At 43.5% G+C, this 21,891-nt stretch overlaps 1 protein-coding gene and 1 non-coding gene across 6 annotated transcripts; both read right to left on the bottom strand.

Moving 5' to 3' along the window:
• Positions 1-516: 516 nt before the first annotated feature.
• Positions 517-21,840, bottom strand: RNASE12 (ribonuclease A family member 12 (inactive)). 5 transcript variants are annotated; one of them, XM_061430616.1, is made up of 3 exons: positions 4,863-4,949; positions 3,394-3,706; positions 517-1,189 (listed from the first exon to the last, which is right to left on the bottom strand). In XM_061430616.1, the coding sequence occupies exon 3, from the start codon at positions 1,149-1,151 to the stop codon at positions 714-716; it is 438 nt and encodes a 145-aa protein (XP_061286600.1). In that variant the 5' UTR covers positions 1,152-1,189; positions 3,394-3,706; positions 4,863-4,949; the 3' UTR covers positions 517-713. The 5 variants fall into 5 exon arrangements, with proteins under 5 accessions (XP_061286600.1, XP_061286601.1, XP_061286598.1 ...); XM_061430617.1 differs by lacking the exons at positions 3,394-3,706; positions 4,863-4,949 and adding an exon at positions 21,544-21,840; XM_061430614.1 differs by lacking the exon at positions 3,394-3,706 and having other exon boundaries at positions 4,863-4,953.
• On the bottom strand, positions 20,992-21,063 carry TRNAP-AGG (transfer RNA proline (anticodon AGG)). Its single transcript has one exon. It is a non-coding gene; the product is annotated as a tRNA-Pro (tRNA).
• Positions 21,841-21,891: the final 51 nt, after the last annotated feature.

The following is a 21,891-nucleotide window of genomic DNA, read 5'->3' as shown; positions in this document are numbered from 1 at the left end:
TGGTTTGATCTCCTTGCAGTCCAAGGGACTCTCCTATGGTATAGGAAATGATATTCAATATCCTAGGATAAACCTTAACGGAAAAGAATATATGTATAACTGAGTCACTTTTCTATACAGCAGAAAGGACCACAACATTGTAAATCAACTGTACTCTAATAAAAAACAAAGAAACAAACAAATAAATTTAATGCAAAATAAACTCTGCTGAATAAATATAAAAATTTTAACAGGATCTGATCCTATACTGTTATCTCATGTATCCTACCTCATCCTAAATCCAACCCTGTCAGAATGGGTCTTAGTTTAAAATTCAGATATTTTGCTCATCAGGGATTTTATATTGATCCTTAAAATTTTATTTGTCTATATGACTCTGGGGATTTTGGTGTTCCTCAAATTTTGGGTGTCAGATGAGTACCTTATTTCCCTTACCTAATTTCAGGCCTGCATAGGATTCACTCTGGGTTCTCACCAAATGACCCACAGAAAAAGGAGAAGGAATTAAAACACATACAGAGTTTATGGTTTAATTCAGTAGATTTTTTTTTTTTTATTGAAGCGGAATAAAAAGATTCCAGCTCAGCAATAGTGGAAGGATAAATGAATTTCACTCGAGGCATGACCGCATGTCCACAGGGTGCAGGAAAACCTGCACCAGTGCCTCTGAGAGAGGAGACGAGAGAACGGCAGACTCTGATGATGGTCTCAGATTATTCAGTGTATCTCTGGATTTTAGCTGGCCCCATGTCATCACAAGTGACAACAATAAACCCCTCTGTGGCGAAAACATGGTAGTTGCAGGCAGGATATCTGGTGCCTTCAATGAGCTTACAGACTGTCATTTTGAACTTGATTTCACTCAGGAAGCAGAGACTGGGGGCATGGTTTTGGCAAGTCACCCTCCTGGGAGAACTGCAAACACTGTTGATATTTCGAGGCCTCTCATGGATGAAGAAATGCTCTTTTTTGCAGGTGTGGTTGGGTTCCTTGATGACTCTTTGTATGATCATGTGGTTGCAGTACCTTATTGGAATGTCACTCTGAGGGTAATCCACATGCAACTGCTCTAAAGTCGCCGCCATGGCTTCCTCATCCAGCTCATTTTCCCAGAATAGAAGCACCAGGAAGATTATCACCATGAGTATCATCAGGGTTATGAGATCTTTCACATGTTTTGGTCTAATTCCTACAGAGGAAGAGAAGACAGCAAATATCAGAGAATGATCAGATTCCACCAGCCCCATCCACTGACTTTCTCCCCTGTGCATGCCTGCTCAGTCATGTTCAACTCTGCGACCCCATGGACTGTAGCCCACCAGGTTTCTCTGTCCATGGAATTTTCCAGGCAAGAATACTGGAATAGGTTGCCATTTTCTACTCCAGGGATCTTCCTACCCAGGGACTTTCTCCCCTAGCCTTTGATATTTTATTTCCTTCTCTCTGTTAATAAAAACCATGATAACCCTGCAATGTCCAGCTAGAGGTACAGCTCCCCAAGAAAGCCCTTTCTGACCATTTCAGCTCTCAGGCTGGCATTGAACAGTTCTGTAATTATTCCTGGGTTTTGGTGGGGGTGGTGGTCTCCACAACTTCTTAATAGTTGGTATCTCATCACCTATTTCTCCTAAATCCATCAGAGTGCTTAATACAAAGCAGAACATACAGAAGCTATTAAAAGTACCCCATATCTGATTGTTTTATTCTTATTACTAAACAACTTTCTCTCCCATAATTGTCTTAACCTTGATCCTACCCAATTCCATATGCTTTTTAGCACTGTCTACTAATCCTTTCCTCCTAATTCCTTCCCAACCTCTCCTTCTGTTGATCTTACTTGGCTTTGTGCTAGACCCTCTCACCTTTCCTTTTTGCTGTAACTCTCATAGACAACATATCCTTGTGATCATGGATCTCAGAAAGTCCTTTGTGTCTCACTGTTCCCAGACAATAACTGGTAGGGAGCCAGCTGAGTGTGGGCAGGTCCAAGTGGAAAGAGCAGAAAGGGAGGAGCCTGTAGGAGGGGAGTGTGCTTGGCTGCCTTCAGGAAGAGAAGTTACTTTCAGAGGGACAGTTGGGTAAGGCAGGTCCTGTATGTGTCCTCATTAAACAAGCAGTGACTTTTCACAACACTTATTAAAGTCCTGAGTCTAGTTGTTTTCCAAATTTTCATCAATCCTTACTACAAACTTGTGAAATAGTTGTTATTTCCATTTCATTAATGAAGAAATAAGTTGCAGAAAGTTTCAGGCAGAGATACGATATGGCAAGAATAATAAAAATCTCACCATCTCAATCCTTAAGCCTTGAATTCCAGTTTCAGCAAATTTCATTCCCATGTGGTGTCCAGGACAGGGCAGAAACAATTCCTGGACATTAACATGAGTCTTGATAAAGCCCTAGGCTCTCAGAGAGCGTGATTTCCAAACTCTGCTGAACTTAGGACTCTCTGAGGCATTTTTAAATGCCACCTTGAGGCATCCTGCCTCAGTTAGTGTTGGGTAAGACCTGAGTGTTGAGTATATTAAAAGTTTCCCAGTGACTCTAATATGCAGCAAAATTTGAGAACCACTGAATTATAGTATACACTGGACACCTACATGGAAAATTTGTAGATAAGGGCGTTAAGTAAAAGATAGTGGCTCAGGTATTGAGACAATAGAATTATTTTTGTTGCCAAAATCTTACAGTCTTTGATATAGGAATGGGAAAATGGATTTAATTTTGCACTTTTTTGCTCTGAAATGATTTCTCTTTTGGAAAGACAGCTACACAGTCTCCTTCGTATGTATCTGTATATGTCTTTCTGATTGTCATGTAGAAAGCTATTTGGGGGGTAAAATTTATCTAGGAGATAGACAGTCCTGGAAAAGCCTTCAAAGAATGTGTCTCTTTCTATTCAATAAAAATAAAAGCATAATTCCAGACCATGAAAATGAACATACAGGAGGTTTTTATTTACTTTCCCAAAATTTTCACTTTGGCTGTCCTTTCACAATTCAAACTGTCCTGTTTTCATATGTACTACAAAAATGCCACAAAGATATAAGGGCATAATTAATTGTTGGTGAAATTTTCAATTAACAGATTTTGATTTGCACATCTTGCAAAAACATTTCTGTTGTATAAAAAAGAACTCTATGTATTGTAACTTGTTCACTGTTTCCTGCCAGGATTTCCAAGTTGCTAAAATACAGATATGATACTAAGTTTACAGGCAAGGAATCAACTCTTGTTACAAATTTATCCTCAACTAAAGCAACTAGGCCTATCTCTTATTTCAGAGTATTACCCTTTCGCAATAGACTTGAGACTGGGTATAAATGTTTTATAGTGCTGGCAGCCAAATGGAGAAAACATTTGTAATGCCTAAAACCAACCAAAGATTAATACCTAGACATAAGGAATTCCTTCTTTCAGTGGTTCAGTTCAGTCGCTCAGTCGTGTCTGACTCTTTGCAACCCCATGGACTGCAGCATGCCAGGCTTCCCTGCCCATCAACAACTCCCAGAGCTTACTCAAACTCATGTCCATCAAGTTGGTGATGCCATCTGCCTTCAATCTTTCCCAGCATCAGGGTCTTTTCCAATGAGTCAGTTCTTTGCATCAGGTAGCCAAAGTATTGGAGTTTCAGTTTCAGCATCAGTCCTTCCAATGTATTTTCAGGACTGATTTCCTTCATATCGACAATAAAAAGACACAAACACTCCAGAGGAGAAAAGATTGTCAACAGTTATGAAAAGTAGATTTCAGAAGAGGAAGTCAATGCTTAACTGTGTTGGTAATCTAATAAATGGAAATTAACATAAAGAGATAAGTGGTTTATAACCACCAGATTATCAACAACTAGAAAATCTAACATCAAGTGCTGGAAAAAAATGTTAGTAGGCTTGAAAAACTGGTGTAGTGATATTAGAAAGTAATTCGGAAGTATTTGGTGAAATTATGAATGGGTATAATCTGAGACCGTGTAATCTTATCCCGAGCATAGACTCCAACAGAGTTCTTCCAGATGGAATACGTACAACGATGTTCATCATGGCATGATAAGTGGCAGAAAAGAGCTAAAGGTAACTTAAATGTCCCGCATGACAGAAATGGACAGGTAGAGATGTTTTAGATAAATAAAATAAAATAGTATAAAACAGCTTCAAATAATGCACTAGTTTTACAAATAGCAACATGTATAGAACTCAAAAACATGGTGCTGTGTGAAAAAAGAAAAATCACTGCCAGTTGATTTAAACTGAAAACATGCATGCTCCAAAATAATATATTTTCCAAGGATATACAATATCTAAATAGGATGGAAGAACGTGGATTACATACTCTAAGACAGATGCCCATGAGAATGAGAGAAATAGAAGCAAGGATAAGGAATAAAAAGGAAAAGTAATAAAATTGAATAAAACCAGAGAGGCTGTAAACAGAATATGATCAACTTAGTTCTGTGCACCTGAAGACGGAAGGGAGGGAAGAAGAAAAGAGGGAAAGAAGGAAGGATGGAGATGGAGGGGGAAGAGGAGAAGAAGGAAGCGGGGAAGAAGAGCAGGGGGAAACGGAGGAGGAGGGGAGGAAGAAGGAAAGGGATTATCAGATGATTGCATTCAACCTAAAGTTCCCACCACTCTCCCTTTGCTAAGTCTCAGGTCTGTCTCAGAAGAAGACTGCAGGAGGCAGGTAGTTGCTGGAAACTAATATTAGTGCCAGGATGTAAAACAACATAAGTATTTCCTCTCATGACTCATCCTGTCAAAGTAATGAGCTCTACTCCAGGATGGCTAGAAACTGACCCATGTCCCACATTGTCCCTGTGACAAGGCAATGGCCTCAAAGGGACAGTGGAGTAAGCAAACACTTACTCTGGATGCCTTCAGCTGCCACGTATGACGTTTGGCTGTGTAGAGGCCACCAGAGGAGAGAACACATGGAGGGAGACTTCCAGCTGCTCCAACTCCCTCAGGAAACTGTGGAGCTTATTCATGTCTCACAGATATGGTTGGCTACCCTTGCAAGACTTCTGCAGTTGCCCAACGCCTCGCTCACCTTAAAGCCATGTAGCAGATTGTATTTCTCCCCAAAATGGCCACAGTATATTTCTATCCCACAGTCTCTTCCAGAACCTTATCACTCCCTTAGCAAGATGTAGAGTCTGTCCTTTCCTGAGAACAAGGGTGGGCTTCTGTGCCTGATTCCATCATGTAGCATCACATGACCTCTCAGCCGAGGTCACAAGCGTCCACTGGGCTGTGGTTCTCCTAGGACATTGACTCTGGGTGTCCTGCAGAAAGAAGTCTGACTTTTGAGACCACACGGGGGGAAGCCATACAGCAAGGGAAATGCCCAGATGGCTCCACCTGTTTCAGTTCCCTGTGTATGAAACCACATACAGGACCTCAAGCAAGAACTGCCTAGTGAAGTTCAACCTCCAGATTTGGGGTCAAATGAGTGTTGTTGTTTTTGGCCACCATGTGGGATGATCTGTAAAGCAGCAGTCAACAGACAGACTAAAGAGCTCACCATTCTCCCAAATCTCCCTAAGCAAATCCAATTGCACCAACTTTTAGCAAACAGTATTATAGACACCACTGAAGTTTTCTTGGATAGAGAGTATAGAGACGCCCAGGGTGTTTTCCCCACAGGATCCAAGAACGTTCCAGACAGACCTAGGCTCACTTGCTATCTCCTGCAGAGGAAATGTGATGGAACAGATGTTTGGAGGTTGCTTTGACTTTCCCTGGGAGTGTGGGAGCCCTCCCTGGCACAGAGCCTCAGTTGTCACACAAACAATAATACAAAACAAGTTTTTAAAATCTCCATCTGCTGTAAAACTCTCAAAGTTCCCTTTTAACTCCCCCATCTCTCTCCACCTCTAACTTGAGAGCCTCCCTTCTCCATGGTGCCAGCTGTTCTGTGTCTCCTGGATTCCACCTGTCCTTCTGTGCCCCCACCTTCCCATCAGTACCTTGTAACCAAAGCAAGACCCCTCCCAAGAGGAGGTTTTGGGGGAGAATGGATACATGTATATGTATAGCTGAGTCCCTTCGCTGTTCACCTAAAACTAACACAACACTATTAATTGGCTGTACCCCAATACAAAATTAAAAGTTTTTTTAAAATAAATAAATAAAATAAAAATTTGAGGTAAGTCTGATAAATTATATTTTTTAAATCAGGTTTCCCAGGTGGTGCTAGTGGTAAAGAACCCACCCACCACTGTTGGAGACATCAGAGACGCAGTTTCCATCTCTGGAAGAAGGGTATGGAAACCCGCTCTAGTACTCTTGCCATACACAGAGGAGCCTCGAGGGCTATAGTCCATAGGGTCACAAAGAGTTGGACATGACTGAAACGACTTAGCACGCACGCATGGATAATTTACAATATTGTGCTAGTTACTGCTGTACAGCAAAGTGATTCATTTATACATACGTACACATTCCTTTTTACATTCTTTTCCATCAAGTCTGATGAATTAAATGAAAATTTATATAATAAAGTACAAAGTATGATTTCATTTTTGTGAAAACAAATATGTTCTTGAATGTTCTTCAAAAATGTCTGGAAAGATATCAGGGGGAAAAAAAAGACCCTTCCAGATAATTGATTCACTTAAAAAATCAGTGCAGTATTGTAAGTAACAAATATTTAGCTGCCTAACAGGTATAGATCTTATTCTACAAACTTAGGCAAGAAAATTTGCATCACCTTATTGTTTCTATATCAAATTAAAGCTAATTCTAGGTCTTCTGTCCTACTAATCTGGGAGAAATTCAACGTGGTTGTTATTATGGTTTTTTTCCTCCCAGGGTCCCAGGGGTATTTAGAAACATCTGTTAGCCAATAGCAGTAACCAGGAGACAAACATTCTTATCAACTTCCCTTAAAAAACTCCTTGAGTACAGGGTTCACACTCAGAATTCTTGACTCATGGTTGTACTAAGACTTAGTTTCCTCAGTCACTGTTTATATGGGATTTTTGTCACCTACTATAAGGAAATTTTGGAAGAAGGCAATGGTAACCCACTCCAGTACTCTTGCCTGGAAAACCCCATGGACGGAGGAGCCTGGTAGGCTGCAGTCCATGCGGTTGCTAGGAGTCGGACACGACTGAGCAACTTCACTTTCACTTTTCGCTTTCATGCATTGCAGAAGGAAATGGCAACCCACTCCAGTGTTCTTGCCTGGGGAATCCCAGGGACAGGGGAGCCTGGTGGGCTGCGGTCTATGGGGTTGCACAGAGTCGGACACGACTGAAGTGACTTAGCAGCAGCATAAGGAAATTTTATCATTCACGTGTTATTTATTTACCTGTGCCAGACACTATTTTAGACACTTGGGACACATCAGTGAAAAGACAAAAATCACTATTCCCCTCTGAGTCTGAATCAATCCTTAATATGAAAATTGATAATTAAAATACAAGAGCTGCACATTTACTCTGCCTAGCCTGTAGGAATTATATTTCAGGGTAGCCAAATATCTTTCATGTGATAAAGGAAAGTTCTTATTTAGAGAAGAATAATAACCAATACAAATCTAGACAACTTATTAAAAACCAAAGACATCTCTTTGCTGACAAAGGTCCATATAGTCAAAGCCATGGTTTTCCCAGTAGTCATGTATGGACATGAGAGTTGGACCATAAAGAAAGTTGAGCGCCGAAGAACTTTTGCTTTCTAATTGTAGTGCTGGAGAAGACTCTTGAGAGTCCCTTGGACTGCAAGGAGATCCAACCAGTCAATCCTAAAGGAAATCAGTCCTGAATATTCATTGGAAGGACTGATGCTGAAGCTGAAACTCCAATACTTTGGCCACCTGATGTGAAGAGCCAACCCGTTGGAAAAGATTGAAGGAAAAGGAGAAGAGAGCAGCAGAGGATGAAATGGTTAAATAGCATCACTGACTCAATGGACATAAATTTGAGCAAGCTCTGGGAGATGGTGAAGGACAGGGGATCCTGACATGCTGCAGTTCATGGGATTCCAAAGAGTTGGACACAACTTAGTGACTAAACAAGAACAGTAACTAATGGATATGAAAAGAATGACAAAATCACCAGGAGTTGATAAGAGCCACATTAGTGACAAATTCGCACCCCATCCATATCTGTCCTAGCTGTGTTTTCTGTATAGGTCGGGGGGCTCCTGCCTGGGGTGCTTGCTCTGGCCGCCCCCTCCACCAGATGCATGATGTCAGTCCCTCACAGACGCTGTGCTCGCTCACTGTCCTCCTTCAAGTCTGCCAATGAGGCCCACGCAGACCAAGCCACCTGAAATTCTAGCCCACACATGCCTTTTTCTTTTCTATTTCATTTATACCTTCTTATATATTATGTAATTTACATTTTTATTTTCATTGTTGTTATGATCTGTTTGCTGCCACTTACAAGTAGGTTCCATGTCCACAGTACTCTGAACAAGCTCCCCTCAGGAAGGAAAACATTTCCAACTCTTTGGTCCCTTCCCTGGATTTGACTCACAACAGTTAAGAGTGTGTTGCGGTGTAGCACCAAGGGCTGGTGCTTGAATGCCCTCCCATTAAGAACCCAGGAAGCTTGTCTCAGGAGTGCTAAGAAACGGAGTGATGGATGAAGGAGGCATGAGGACTGGAGGGAACTTTTTGCTCACCTTACTGACTGGATGAGCTTAAGCAGCTGAGTGTATGTTCTGAACCATTCTGGACTCTGGAAGCTTAGAATTCCTGTGGATTCTGAGGAATTATCTGTACAGAGCCTACTAATTGGAAAAGACCCTGATGCTGGGAAAGATTGAAGAGTGGGGCCTTGGGGCCAATGCCCTTGGAGACTGTTTACAGTACTGTATTTGTCTTTGACAAATGAAGTTTATTGAGTCTAAACAAAATGAATGTTTATTTCTTGTGTAAACAAAGTGAAGTCATTCAGTCGTGTCTGACTCTTTGTGACCCATGGACTGTAGTTGGCCCAGCTCCTACAGGACTTTCCAGGCAAGATCCTGGACTGGGTTGTAATTTCCTTCTGCAGGGGATCTTCCTAACCCAGGGATTGAACCTAGGTCTCCCACATTTCAGGCAGACTCTTTACCTTCTGAACCACCAGGGAAAAACCTAAGGTAGTTAGCCTAGGATTAGTGCAGTGTCCCAAGATGCTGGCTTCTTCTCTCTCACTGTGTGGTTTCTGTGTCATGGTCCAGAAGGCTGCTCTGAACACAGCCTTCCAGTCTGCAGTCCAGCCAGCCGGCAGGGAGAAGAAAGGTAGGGAAAGGGCATGCACTGCCTTTTGAGGACACGTCCCAAAGCCTCTCACACTATTTCCAGTTATATCTCATTGGCAATAGCTTGGTCAGACCCAACTCCAAGGGACACTGGGAAACTTAGGGTTTATTCTGGGTGGGCATGTGCCCAGCTAAAATTTTGGCTCCCTATTACTACGAGAGAAGGAGAGAAGAAACACTGGAAGGACTTCCTGGTGGTTCAGTGGTTAAGACTCCATGCTCACAATGCAGGGAGCATGGGTTCAATCCCTAGTTGGGAAACTAATATCCCACATGCCACCTAGTGTGAACAAAAAGCAAAACAAAAAACACTGGAGGGCCACTTGCCTTCAGGCAAATGTCGTTCTGTGAAATGTTAATGAGTGTACTTCAAGAAAAAAGTTTCCTGTTCTAAAGTTAGAGGAAACACTGTTCATTATATCCCTTCCTTGCAGTCACAAGATTCACAGAGCATGAGGTTCTGAGAAGCTCAGCATTAGAGAAGCTTGACTAGTTTCATTTAATTCAAGATTTTTCAAATTGATTTGAGCTTGGAGCATCATTTGAAGGACATCACTATTAACAGTCAAAGGAACAGGGTTCTATGAAAGATCGCTTGGGGAAAAAGTGCATGGGATGAGGAGACCTAGATGGCAAACTAGGAGCCAGGCATCTGAGTGGTAACAAAGGAAATAATAAGCCAAAGGGAATGTAACCTAAATAGACCCACTATTTTAGATTTGGGAGATTGCCCTCCCTTATATAACAATAATCCAAGCTCCATGCTTCATCACTATTAGAATTCTAGTTCCCTTCTACAACTGTTCAAGAAGATCTCTGGGGAGAACTTTAATCTCTTGTTAAAACAGATGCTCCGGTTTTCTTCTTGGTTCATCCCTGGCTTCTCACAAGTGCTTCTCCATGGGGCTGCAGCTGTTTCTGGCCTGTTTCACCCTTCTCCCAACGCCTGGACACAGACCTGCCCTATATTCACTAATACACACAAAACACAAGGATATGGAGTCTAACAGACTTCCTGAACATTTTTAATTACAAAAGGGAAAAAATACCTTAACACTGATTTGTACATCTACTAGTCCTGCCATCCATCAGCAGGCCCTTCACCAGGTATCCTTTTCAAATTGTCCTTTTTCTTGGCCACTCTGATACGGGGTATGCTTACTCCCCTCATCACCCCATACTTTATATGTCCTCTTCCTCAAGTGCTGGGCCTCCATGCCCATCCACAGTGGTGACCACAGTTTCAGAGGAGCTCGGCCTGAGGGGTGCTCATTACTCCATAAGAAGAGGCAAGGGGCCCCCTTGAAGATGCATCTTCTGAGTACTTTACCATAAAACTGAGGAAACACAAATTGTCCATGCCAAAGAATGGGAATGGAAGGAAGGTGGGGAGCATGTTGTGGAAGGGCTGATGACCTCACAGTCAGTCCTCAGCCACTCCTTAGTCTATCACCACCTGGCTCCCACAGATTCAAAAAAAAAAAAAAGAGGTGCAGGTAGTGGTTTCTAAGGGAAATCCATCAGAGTCCCTTGGCTACTGATGAAAAATACAGAAACCTGGGCTTTACCCTAGACCCATAGAATCAAAATCTCTGGAGATGAGGCCCTGGACTCTGCATTTGTAATTAGTAGTCCATCTCCGGTGATTATAATGCTCCCTGATATTTAAGGATCACCACACTAGATGAGCCTCGAGTTGGTAAATAGCATCATAATTTGTAGAGTGGCACCCACCCCACAACTAAGCTGAGTTTTCCATTATGACGTGGATTACTCAACACCCTAATAGGAAACCACAATGTCTGGGTTCACAGCTTCCACAGGGCAAAGGGTAGGCACTTGTCTCACATCACACGACGCAGCCAGCTCCACAGAGTGCTCCTTCCCTGATCCTGAAGAAGGATTAGTCTGTATTTCTCAGTTATAGACCTTAACTACTTGTGTTCAAAACGGTTCATAGGGATCCTAAAGATAAACTGGAGAGATCTGAGTTCCACCAGGGAGGGAGATTCCAGGATCAGGAAGGGAGGAAGGGAGTAGTAAGAACACGTGTGTCTGCCTTGGAAGCAGGGATGACTGGCAGAGAAAGAGTGAATACCTTGAATTTAGCAAGCTTGCTTAAAGCAGAAAGTACTCCTCACCCCCACCCTCCACCATTCTCTAGCTCTCTCTCTCTATTTCTTTATCACCCAGATGACCACCTTTTAGCATTACTCTTAAGACAGAAGGTGGGAAGTACTTCTGAGTTGGAATCTGTTTTCTTTCTTCACTGCTCATTTTCACCAAGCAGCCCTCCCAAACCATTTTCACCTACTACTCTGATGTGGGCAACAGTGAAACAGCTCAAGCTTCTTTCCAACCTTGGAAGTGGAGCTTGCAATTTCTGCTGGTTCCCACCAACTCTCAGGCATTTGACATAAGCCCACCTATCAATCAATATCTCTTGACTGCCAAGCAAAGGGCACTGGACTTTATCAGTTCCTCCAGTAATTTTTTGAATTAACCACTTTGTCTTATCCTTGAGTGCCATACAAAGCTTTCCTCCCAGCTTCCTGTACACAGCTTAGCAGTAGTGACTATCATGTGGTGTGGCAAAGAATGTCTTTGGCTTTCTCTCCCCCATGCAGTGTGCTTCTGGAGAGCCAGAACAATGTACTTGCTTGCTCTATCTAGCACACTGCCTGGTACTCACAGGAGATCAAAAAAGGTTTATGGAATGGATGAAAGATTTCGGATCTTTTTCTTCTTCTGTGTCACTTCTCAGCTATGTCACTTCTCAGAGTCACAGTTCCTTCATCTCTAAAATAGAGGTGGTAGAGAAAAATAAAGGAAGAATTTGACTATAAGGTAAACAAAGGTTGTCCTGCCTCTCCAGACGTTCTTGTGCAATAAGACTCTTTCCATAAATCTCAAGCACTGTGACTTCAAAGAAGAAAGCAAGCAAAATAAATCAGGAAGAAAAGAGCGGGGTGGGGTGGTGGAAGAGATATGAACAGCCTCCTCTGAACGATAAATATATGAACCACAGGCTGTGGAGGGAAGCGGAGGAGAGCGGACCGAACAAAGTATATTCCTCAAGTCACCCTCCCATGGGCAATAACTGTCGCACGGTGTAGCATGGCCGAGCGGTCTAAGGCGCTGGGTTAAAGCTCCGGTCTCTTTGGGGGCGTAGGTTCGAATCGCACTGCTGCCAAGTGTTCCTTTTACTTTTGCAAATAAAGGCTCTGAACTACATTTAAATGACCCCGGAAGCTATCCTCTGAAGATGAGGATTCTCTGGCCACCACTTCTATTTCCCTCCAGGCTGGGGGAGTAGCCATGTGTTTTCTGCCTCCCACGCTGGAGTCAGGGTGCTACACGTGCGTGTGTGGTCCGTGTTTGACTCTGCGGGCCTCCTCTTTCCTGTCTGGAGTCTCCTCCAGGCAAGAATACTGGAGTGGGTTGCCTTTCCTTTCTCCAGGGGATCTTCCCAATCCAGGGATCAAACCTGCGTCTTTTACAGTCTCCTGCATTGGCAGGCAGGTTCTTTACCACGAGTGCCACCTGAGGAGTCAGGGTGAGCTATGCAGAAACAGGAGGCTAGATCCCAGGCAACAGTCCCAAAAGTGGGGAGCAGAACTCTGATTCAGGAGTGAGATGGAATAGCCTGTGAAATGGCTTAAGGAATTGGCATTCTGATCATAAATATATTTCCCTAAATCAGAAAACACTATTGCCAAAAAAAAAAAAAAAAAAAAGGCATGAAGCCACCCCTATTCTGGAAGGGTTGATTGGCTACCTTTGGCAACTCCAAAGCTGTTTCCTAGATAAGCTGTTACTGACAGGATTCATGCCAGTAGGAATACAGGAAGGCATTCATTCAATACCTTCACAAGCCTCTGGGCCCTCTTCCAACTGCCCTCCCACTACCTCACCTGTCTCCATCCAGGTGAGGTAGACTGGAGCTTGCCCATGTCCAAAAACAAGCTGCTGCTGATTTGGGCAGGACATGTTCTGAATCAGAGGCTATTAACCTCTCACCCTTGCAGGCACAGCCCCAGGCTATGCACACAGGCAGTGGGAGGGACTGTACTCCCTTGGGGGCAAACCAATTTTTTTTTTTGATAATTTTTTTGTCTTCCTGAAATGACAGCCACCAAGTGGTAGGCCAAGGGAGGTCAGGTTGAGGGGAGACTGCCCTAACTGTATCTAATAGCTACTTGGTAAGCCTTTCTGATGCCTACTTCTGAGAAAGCTTTGAGCACAATGTACCTGACTCCTCATGTGTGTCCCAGGCTGAGCCCTGAACGGTTTCCCTTGAGTCCACATTGAGGAAGGAGCATTAACCCGTCCTTCCCCTACAGCACCTCCAAGCACATTCACACCTTTCCTACCACTCCCATCTCTGCTGTCTTCTTGGGAGTCAATTCCAGTTTCCCTGAAAATCAGATAAGATTCCTTCAAATGATGATTGCCTGACCCCAATCATTATTAAGGCCTTAAAGAACCTAGATGCAGTTTAAAAAAAAAAGTGAAAGTGAAGTCATTCAGTCATGTCTGACTCTTTTTGACCCCATGCTGCAGCCTACCAGGCTCCTGCGTCCATGGGATTTTCCAGGCAAGAGTACTGCAGTGGGTTGCCATTTCCTCCTCCAAATTAAAAATAAATAAATAAATAAACAAAACCAAAAATAAAGCCCACCACCAACAAAAAGAAAAAGAAAAACACCATCCCTTTTCAGAGGCCTCCAGCTAGAGCAAAATGAGCAGTGGCCTGGGAGTCATGAAAGCTAGGTTCCTCTCTTTACCCTGGCTTTGCCACTAAATAGTTCTGTGACCCTGAGCTTAATTCCACGGGCCTCACTGACCTGCTCTGAAGTAGCTGGGAGCTGGCAGATTTGGTGGAATGCACGAGATGAAAACAACGAACAATTTTAGAGTTGATAAAACACATTCATCCGTAAACTTCCCTGATGTGGGGCTCTGGGCTTGCTTATTAGAAAGCTGACACAGGGGTTCTCCATGGCTTTGTTGTCAACACTACTAAACCACAGTAATCTTTGGAAAACACAAATTTCGTTCTGTGCCTGTGCTCTCCACCACCCCCGCCGCCCCACCTAAACTGTATCAGTGGCTTTTCATAAGCTTTAAAATAATGACCACAGTCCTTACCTCTGCCCGCCAGGCCAGGCAAAGGAGCCTCACCGCAAACCACTCTCCCTGTCTCCCTAACCCTCCTTAAACTCCCCTTTTCAGATCCCTGAACTCATCAGGACTCCTCTCAACTCAAGATTTTAACATCTAGTTCCTGCATATGTGCCTTATGCCCTTCACCCCTCCCCATTCTACCCGCTTAAACCCTGTGTGTTCCTCCTTGCCTTAGGCCAGCCTTCCCAGAAGCCCCAGCCTAAATAAACAGTCTCTGTTTTGCTGGCATCACACTCTGTACTTGTCCTTTTTGGCCCTTATCACGAGTGTATTAAATTAACTGTATTTCTCAGTTTTTGAAAAGTTATTTGATTGTCTCATGAGGGTAGAAACCACATCCGTCTGGTTCCCTGAAGTAACCTCTGCTCCAAGCACAGAGTCTGGAATACTGCAAATGTTCAGCAAATGTTTGCTCAATAAATACTCTTTAAATACTCTTAAAATCCAAGACTGAATGTCCTAAAAGAACTAGATTTCACCATTAAAAATAGTATCAAAAGGCTATTCTTGGCAAAATTTAACAATCCTTTTTGATACTTTTTGGTGGGAGCCTGTAGCCCCATATGGACATAAGATCAGAAAGATCAATAAAAGAAAAGAAAAATGTTGATTCACCTCTACTTGAAGATTTTAAATCTTTGATTGTCACTCTGAACCTTCACCTTTAGTTAAAGAAACAGCTCAAGAGTTTTGCTAATGGGTGCTAGCTCTATTTTCTGCTTTCCCTGTATATCCATGGGATTCCATGTACTTTAATAAGTAGTTCAGCTTAATCCCACCAACACCATCTCCCTGGACAGTAATATAGCTTTTTCCCCTGTAAGATCCACCTCCATATACTGCACACGGAAGATTCAGCAAAAAGTAATGAGGTCCTTGAAAATTAACTTTTAATCTGAAAGCTGTTGTTTAGTCGCTGAGTCATGTCCGACTCTTTGCAACTCTGTGGACAGCAGTGCTCCAGGCTTCCCTGTCCTTCACTATCTCCCAGAGTTTGCTCATACTCATGTCCATTGAGTCGTTGATGCCATCCAAACTTCTCATCCTCTGTTGCCCCCTTCTCCTCCTGCCCTCAATTTTTCCAGCATCAGGGTCTTTTCCAATGAGTTGGCTCTTCGCATCAGGTGGCCAAAGTGTTGGCGCTTCAGCTTCAGCGTCAGTCCTTCAGTGAATATTCAGGGTTCATTTCTTTTAGGATTGATTGGTTTGTGTGGATCACAACAAACTGTGGAAAATTCTTAGAGAAATGGGAATACCAGACCACCTTACCTGCCACCTGAGAAACCTGTGTGCAGGTCAAGAAGCAACAGTTAGAATTGGACATGGAATAATGGACTGGTTGAAAATTTGGAAAGACGTATGACAAGACTGTATACTGTCACCCTGTTTATTTAACTTATATGCAGAGTACATCATGCGAAATGCCAGGCTGGATGAATCATAAGCTGAGATCAAGATTGAAGGGAGAAATAACCTCAGATATGCAGATAATACCACTCTAATGGCAGAAAACACAGAAACTAAAACTTCTCTTGATAAAGATGAAAGAGGAGAGTGAAAAAGCTAGCTTAAAACTCAACATTCAAAAAACTAAGATCATGGCATCTGGTCCTATCACTTCATGGGACACAGATGTGGAAAAAGGAGAAGCAGTGACAGATTTTCTTTTCTTGGGCTCCAAAATCACTGTGGATGGTGACTACAGCCATGAAATTAAAAGACGCTTGCTCCTTGGAAGGAAAGCTGTGACAAACCTAGACAGCATATTAAAAAGCAGAGATATCACTTCACCAACAAATATCGGTATAGTCAAAGCTATGGTTTTTCCAGGAGTCATGTAGGGATGTGAGAGCTGGACCATAAAGAAGCCCGAGCACCTGAAGAAAAGATATTTTCGAATTGATGCTTTCAAACTGTGGAGAAGGCAATGGCACCCCACTCCAGTACTCTTGCCTGGAAAATCCCATGGACGGCGGAGCTTGGTGGGCTGCAGTCCATGGCGTCGCTAAGAGTCAGACACGACTGAGCGACTTCACTTTCACTTTTCACTTTCATGCATTGGAGAAGGAAATGGCAACCCACTCCAGTACTCTTGCCTGGAGAATCCCAGGGACGGGGGAGCCTGGTGGGCTGCCGTCTATGGGGTCGCACAGAGTCGGACACGACTGAAGCGACTTAGCAGCAGCAGCAGCAGCAGCAGCAGGATTTTAGACTGCAAGGAAATTAAATCAATCATCTCCAAGACCCTAATGGAAAAACTCATGGTAATATTTGGTTTGTCTACAAGGGGGCAGATTTCAACTGGTGGTCATAGCCCCTGAGAACAGTCACTTTGCCTATTAATACCTATCTTGTGACCATCAACAGGTTTTCACTTCTTGTTTTATATACTCCTCCCAGCATTCTCCCTACATATGAGCGCTGTTTCCTTGACTCACAGTCACAGATCGCTTATCATGAAACCTGGTCAAGTGAAGTTGATAAAATCCTATTGGATTATACAGCTCCTTTTCTTTCTTTTTCCTCTTCTTGTGCAATCTCCCTTTTATGGACTTTTGTTCCTCATCTTATTAAGTCCATTATTTTACAGACTCTAACAGAATGGCTCTGCTAAATGCAACCCTACAGTGTGACCTCAAAATACCATGTGGTTCAGAATTTGCCCAAGCAGCTCTGTACTTCAGCAGCTCTGCCTGGGGAGAGCTTGCTATAAAAGTCAGTGGCACTGAGGCACAATTTACAGCTGTGAGAGCCCACTTTGTGCCTTTCTTAATGTCCTACTGGGAGAACATTTCAACGCTTCTGTAAAGCATTTGCAGGTCCATACTGTGACCGAGGAGAGCTGCCAAAGAATATATTGCACACATGGCCCCGCTCTCAGGCTTTCTTAGAAGATGGCACATGCATAGGACACCTGACCCTGCAAGATCCCTCTGTTCAAGCTCCAATACCTCCATGCTCTTTATTCCCTTCAGCATCCAGAATCAGGGATTCTTTTTTCTTTTTTAAAATATTTTTTAATGTGGACCATTTTTTAAGTTTTTATTGAACTTGTTATAATATTGCTTCTGTTTTATGTTTTGGGTTCTTTTTTTTTTTTTTTGGCCTCGAGGCATGTGGGATCTTTGCTACCTGACCAGGGATTGGAAAACCATCCCTTGCATTGGGGCAGAGAGGTCTTAACCTGGGACTGCAAGGGAAGTCCCCAGGGATTCCTTTTTGATTTAAAATAATTCATACGGGGAATTCCCTGGTGATCCAGCAGTTAGGACCTTGCTCTGTGGTTAAAAATAAACAAATAAAATAAAACAATTCACACAATTTATTAAACAAATATTTCTTGAATATCTATTAGGTGCTAAGAACTGTTCCAGCCTCTGAAATAGACTTTGGCAGTGAAAACAACAATTACAATGCCCTGTCCTCACGGAGCTTCCATTAGTGGCTGAGGAAGGAGAATTAAACAACAGCAGGAGCACCAGCAAAAGTTAGGTGCTGGTCCATGCAAAGAATGTAATTAAAGTAGAGACAGAGGAGCAGAGAGCAAAGGGAGTGGGTGCTATTTCATACAGAGTTCTCTCTGGTAACATCTGAGCAGAGATCTTAAGAGCAGGATTGGCTCAATAAGATTGGCTCAGACAAGATTCAAAGCAGAGAGAAGAGCATGTGCAAAGGCACTGAGGTGGGCATTTCTGAGAACTACCATAGGCTAATGTAGTTGGAACACAGCTGACAATGGGCAAGACATTAGAGATGAGGTCAAAAAAGTGAGAGGAGTCTAAGGAATGGCAGAGTCATGTACAGATTTTTGAAGTCATGGCAAGGAGTTTGATAAAATGTGAAATGAAACAGAGATGCATCAAAGGATTTTAAGCAGAGCAATGATTTTCTCTCTCCTAAGTTTTAATCCCCTTCATGGATCATAGCCGTGTCATGGTGAAGGGGCTTGCATAACTTGATAAAGCTATGAACCGTGCCGTGCAGGACCACCCAAGATGGAAGGGTCATAGTGAAGAGTTTCGACAAATCATGGTCCACTGGAGGAGGAAATGGCAACCCACTCCAGTATTCTTGCCTGGAGATCTACATGAACAGTTTGAAAAGCCAAAAAGATATGACAGCAGAAGATGAGCCCCCCAGGTTGGAAGGTGTCCAATATGCTACTGGCATGAGATGGTTAAATAGCGTCACCAACTCAATGGATATGAATTTGAGCAAACTCCAGGCGATAGTGGAGGACAGAGGAGCCTGGCTTGCTGCAGTCCATGGGGTCACAAAGAGGCAGACATGACATAGCAACTGAACAGCAACAAAGGTTTTAATAGGATTATTCTCTCTGTTAACATAAGTTCATGTGCCTGACTTACCGTGAGGTGAAACAAACTGAAATGTTGGAGTTTGGAGCAAGAGAAAAGTTTATTGCAGGGCCATAGAAGGAGACATGGAGAAGGAAATGGCAACCCACTCCAGTGTTCTTGCCTGGAGAGTCCCAGGGACAGGGGAGCCTGGTGGGCTGCCGTCTATGGGGTTGCACAGAGTCGGACACGACTGAAGTGACTTAGCAGCAGCAGCAGCAGAAGGAGACAAGGTGGCTCATACTCTAAATTGTCTAAGCTCCCAAAGGGTTTTAGGAAAGCATTTTTGTTTTTGACTGCACAGTGCAGTATATGGGATCTTAGTTCCCTGACCAGGGACTGAACCTTGTCCCCTGAGTGAAAGCATGGAATCTTAACTACTGGACCATGAGGGAAGTTCCTAAACAAAGCATTTTAAAAGCCAGGTGAGGGAAAGGGTCACAGGGTATGTGATCATGCACATTTCTCTGACTGGCTGATGGTGAGGGAACAGGCACTGTCACAGGAGTTAACAGTATCAGTCCTTAGGCTCCAGAGGCTGGGGACTATGTGTTCATGGTCATCAAGTAGTTAACATCTTCCATTTGGTGGGGGGTTTTCATATCTCTAAAACAACTCTGAAAATACTATGCATCAAATACTGTTATCTAGGTACTTCAGAGAAGAGTTAAGGCAGAGGATATGAGAGAAGGCATGTTCTGGGAAGGCCCCATAGAGTCCTTCTTGTTTATGTCTATGCTGCCTTGAGAGTATACACAAGGGCCAGTCAGAGAGGCCTGTTGACGGGCTATTGTAATAGTGCAGGGGCGAGGTGGTGATGCCTTGAAGTCCAGAGATGGTGGAGGTGGTGAAAAATGTTTAGACTCTGGAAATATTCTAAAGGTATAGACAATATTATTTGTTACAGGACTGAAGGTAGGTTACAAGAGAAAGCACTAAACAATGATTCCAAGATCATTTGTTTTACAGTTCTTCCAAATGTCTTAAGAGGTACTAGAAGGTACTCAGGAAAATAATTAAGAGTGAAGTAAAAATTTGGACATGAGTTTGAGTGAACTCCAGGAGTTGGTGATGGACAGGGAGGCCTGGCATGCTGCAATTCATGGGATCTCAAAGAGTTGGACATGGCTGAAAGACTGAACTGAACTGATTGAACTGAAAAATTACTTATGGTTTCTAGGTCTTGTTCATCAGGTGAGTCAGAGTGCATCTGACTGAAATAAAGGGGTGTGAACACTGCATATCCAGCAGGTAGGGAGCGAGTAGGGTGAAGGTCATGAACTGAGAGTCTAGCCCTTGTGTAGAGGATGAGAGTTACCACCCCTCCCACCCCATATCCCAGAGAAAAGATTGTACTCAGAACTAAACTTAAGGAGTGAAGAGGAAGTACCAGCTGGAAGAGGGTGATTCTGAGGCAGGTGGAATGGGATGCAGGATGTCTAGTTGCTGGGATACTGGGCGTGGTCTCCAGCAGTGGCCTGTAGAGCACCGAGGTAGCATCTGTAACTCCCAGGCCAACCTTAATTACATTTGAAGATCTGTTATGAAATGACCATCCTCAAAGACTTTGGTTTCATTGGTTTGGGGTTGGACCCCCAGTGAATGATTAAACAGATCTACAGGTTGAGGCTAATTTGCAGGCATGTATGAGTACCCCTGTCAAGAAGTTCCTTCCCAGGGTGCTACTCCACAAGAAACTCCCACGCCCCTACTAACACACCCAAGGCTCTGGAATGTTAGGTTTGAATGCGGGAGGGAGTCCAAGCTTTCGGTGACAAGACACGTGGTCACACTTGTTGACCTGTGGAGGTCCCAGGACCCAGTGTGGGCCACAGGCTTACTGCCTAGGAAAATTTCCACCTCCCTAAGTTCTGAAGGAACACTTTCTGTTTAATAACAAGAAACTACAAAAGAGAAATGATACCTGACTTTAGAAATAATGATTTTGTAGAAGAAATTTTATATGAAATATGCTTAATAACATCTGGCATTTATCCTCGTGATTTAATACAACAAGGAATATTTGTCTAAAGATATGTTTAAATCTGCAGTAGTGGAGTATAAAATGGTGCTCCTTACTGTACTAATAGCTACATAGGATGCTTGTTTAACGTGATGGTGTTTAACATCAACAAATCAGAGGCTTTATGGGAGGCAGGCAAGGGAAAGACAGCTGACTAGGAAAGGAAAAAGTAGGGCTCGTCCGGGATTTGAACCCGGGACCTCTCGCACCCTAAGCGAGAATCATACCCCTAGACCAACGAGCCACACGGTTTATTCTCTCTTTTCAAACTTTAGTAAAGAAACTTTCAGCCACGTTTACAGTTGGTTGTAAAATCTTCTTTTGCTAACTATGGACGTGGGTGACACCTAGTGGAAGAATAAATCACTGCACTCTCGTCCACATTAAGGATTGCTATTTCACAGATCTTTTTTGAGAAAAAAATTCAGGATCAACAAAAAATAATCGCGCCGCATGTTTTCGCTTCTGAGTGAGCCAAAGACGCTGCGGGAACGAAGGTATGCAATTGCATTTGGGACAGTCACAGGCCGAGGGGTGATCCTGTGATATTGGGGAGGGGAGTGGACCCGCGTTGCTGACAGAGCATCTGTTTTCGGTCCGCTGCGGGCTGGACACTGGGGCCCAAGTGGGAGGCTTCTTCAGGCTTCGGCACATTACTGACTGGTTCCTGGGCTCGGTCAGGCTGGGACTTTTCTGGCCTTCCCTTATAAACTATGGAACTCACCGCCTGGCGAGCTTCTGCGTCTCCTCTAGGAAGATCCAGGCGCTTTCTCGCCGCAGGACCCCAGACTCAGCAGCTCAAGGACCGAAGGCTCTCGCCGTGTGGCGCCTTCCACGGAAAGCACCCCCAAGACCTGGGAGGGCCGACTCTTCCGGGCGACCAGACTGTGCCCGGCCCAGGCAGGCGCTCGGTACCCGATAGAGCTAACAAAGGTTGTCCAGCCTCTCAAGAGACTCCTCCCATTAATCCCAAGCACTGTGGCTTCAAAGAAGAAAGAAAGAAAATCGTATTAGGAAGAAAGGGGGGGGGGGGCGAAATACGAAGAGCCTCCCACAAACGGTAAATATATGA

This window comes from Bos javanicus, chromosome 10 (genome assembly GCF_032452875.1).
Source record: "Bos javanicus breed banteng chromosome 10, ARS-OSU_banteng_1.0, whole genome shotgun sequence".
Lineage (NCBI taxonomy): Eukaryota > Metazoa > Chordata > Mammalia > Artiodactyla > Bovidae > Bos > Bos javanicus.
This window is presented reverse-complemented; position numbering and strand designations above follow the sequence as displayed.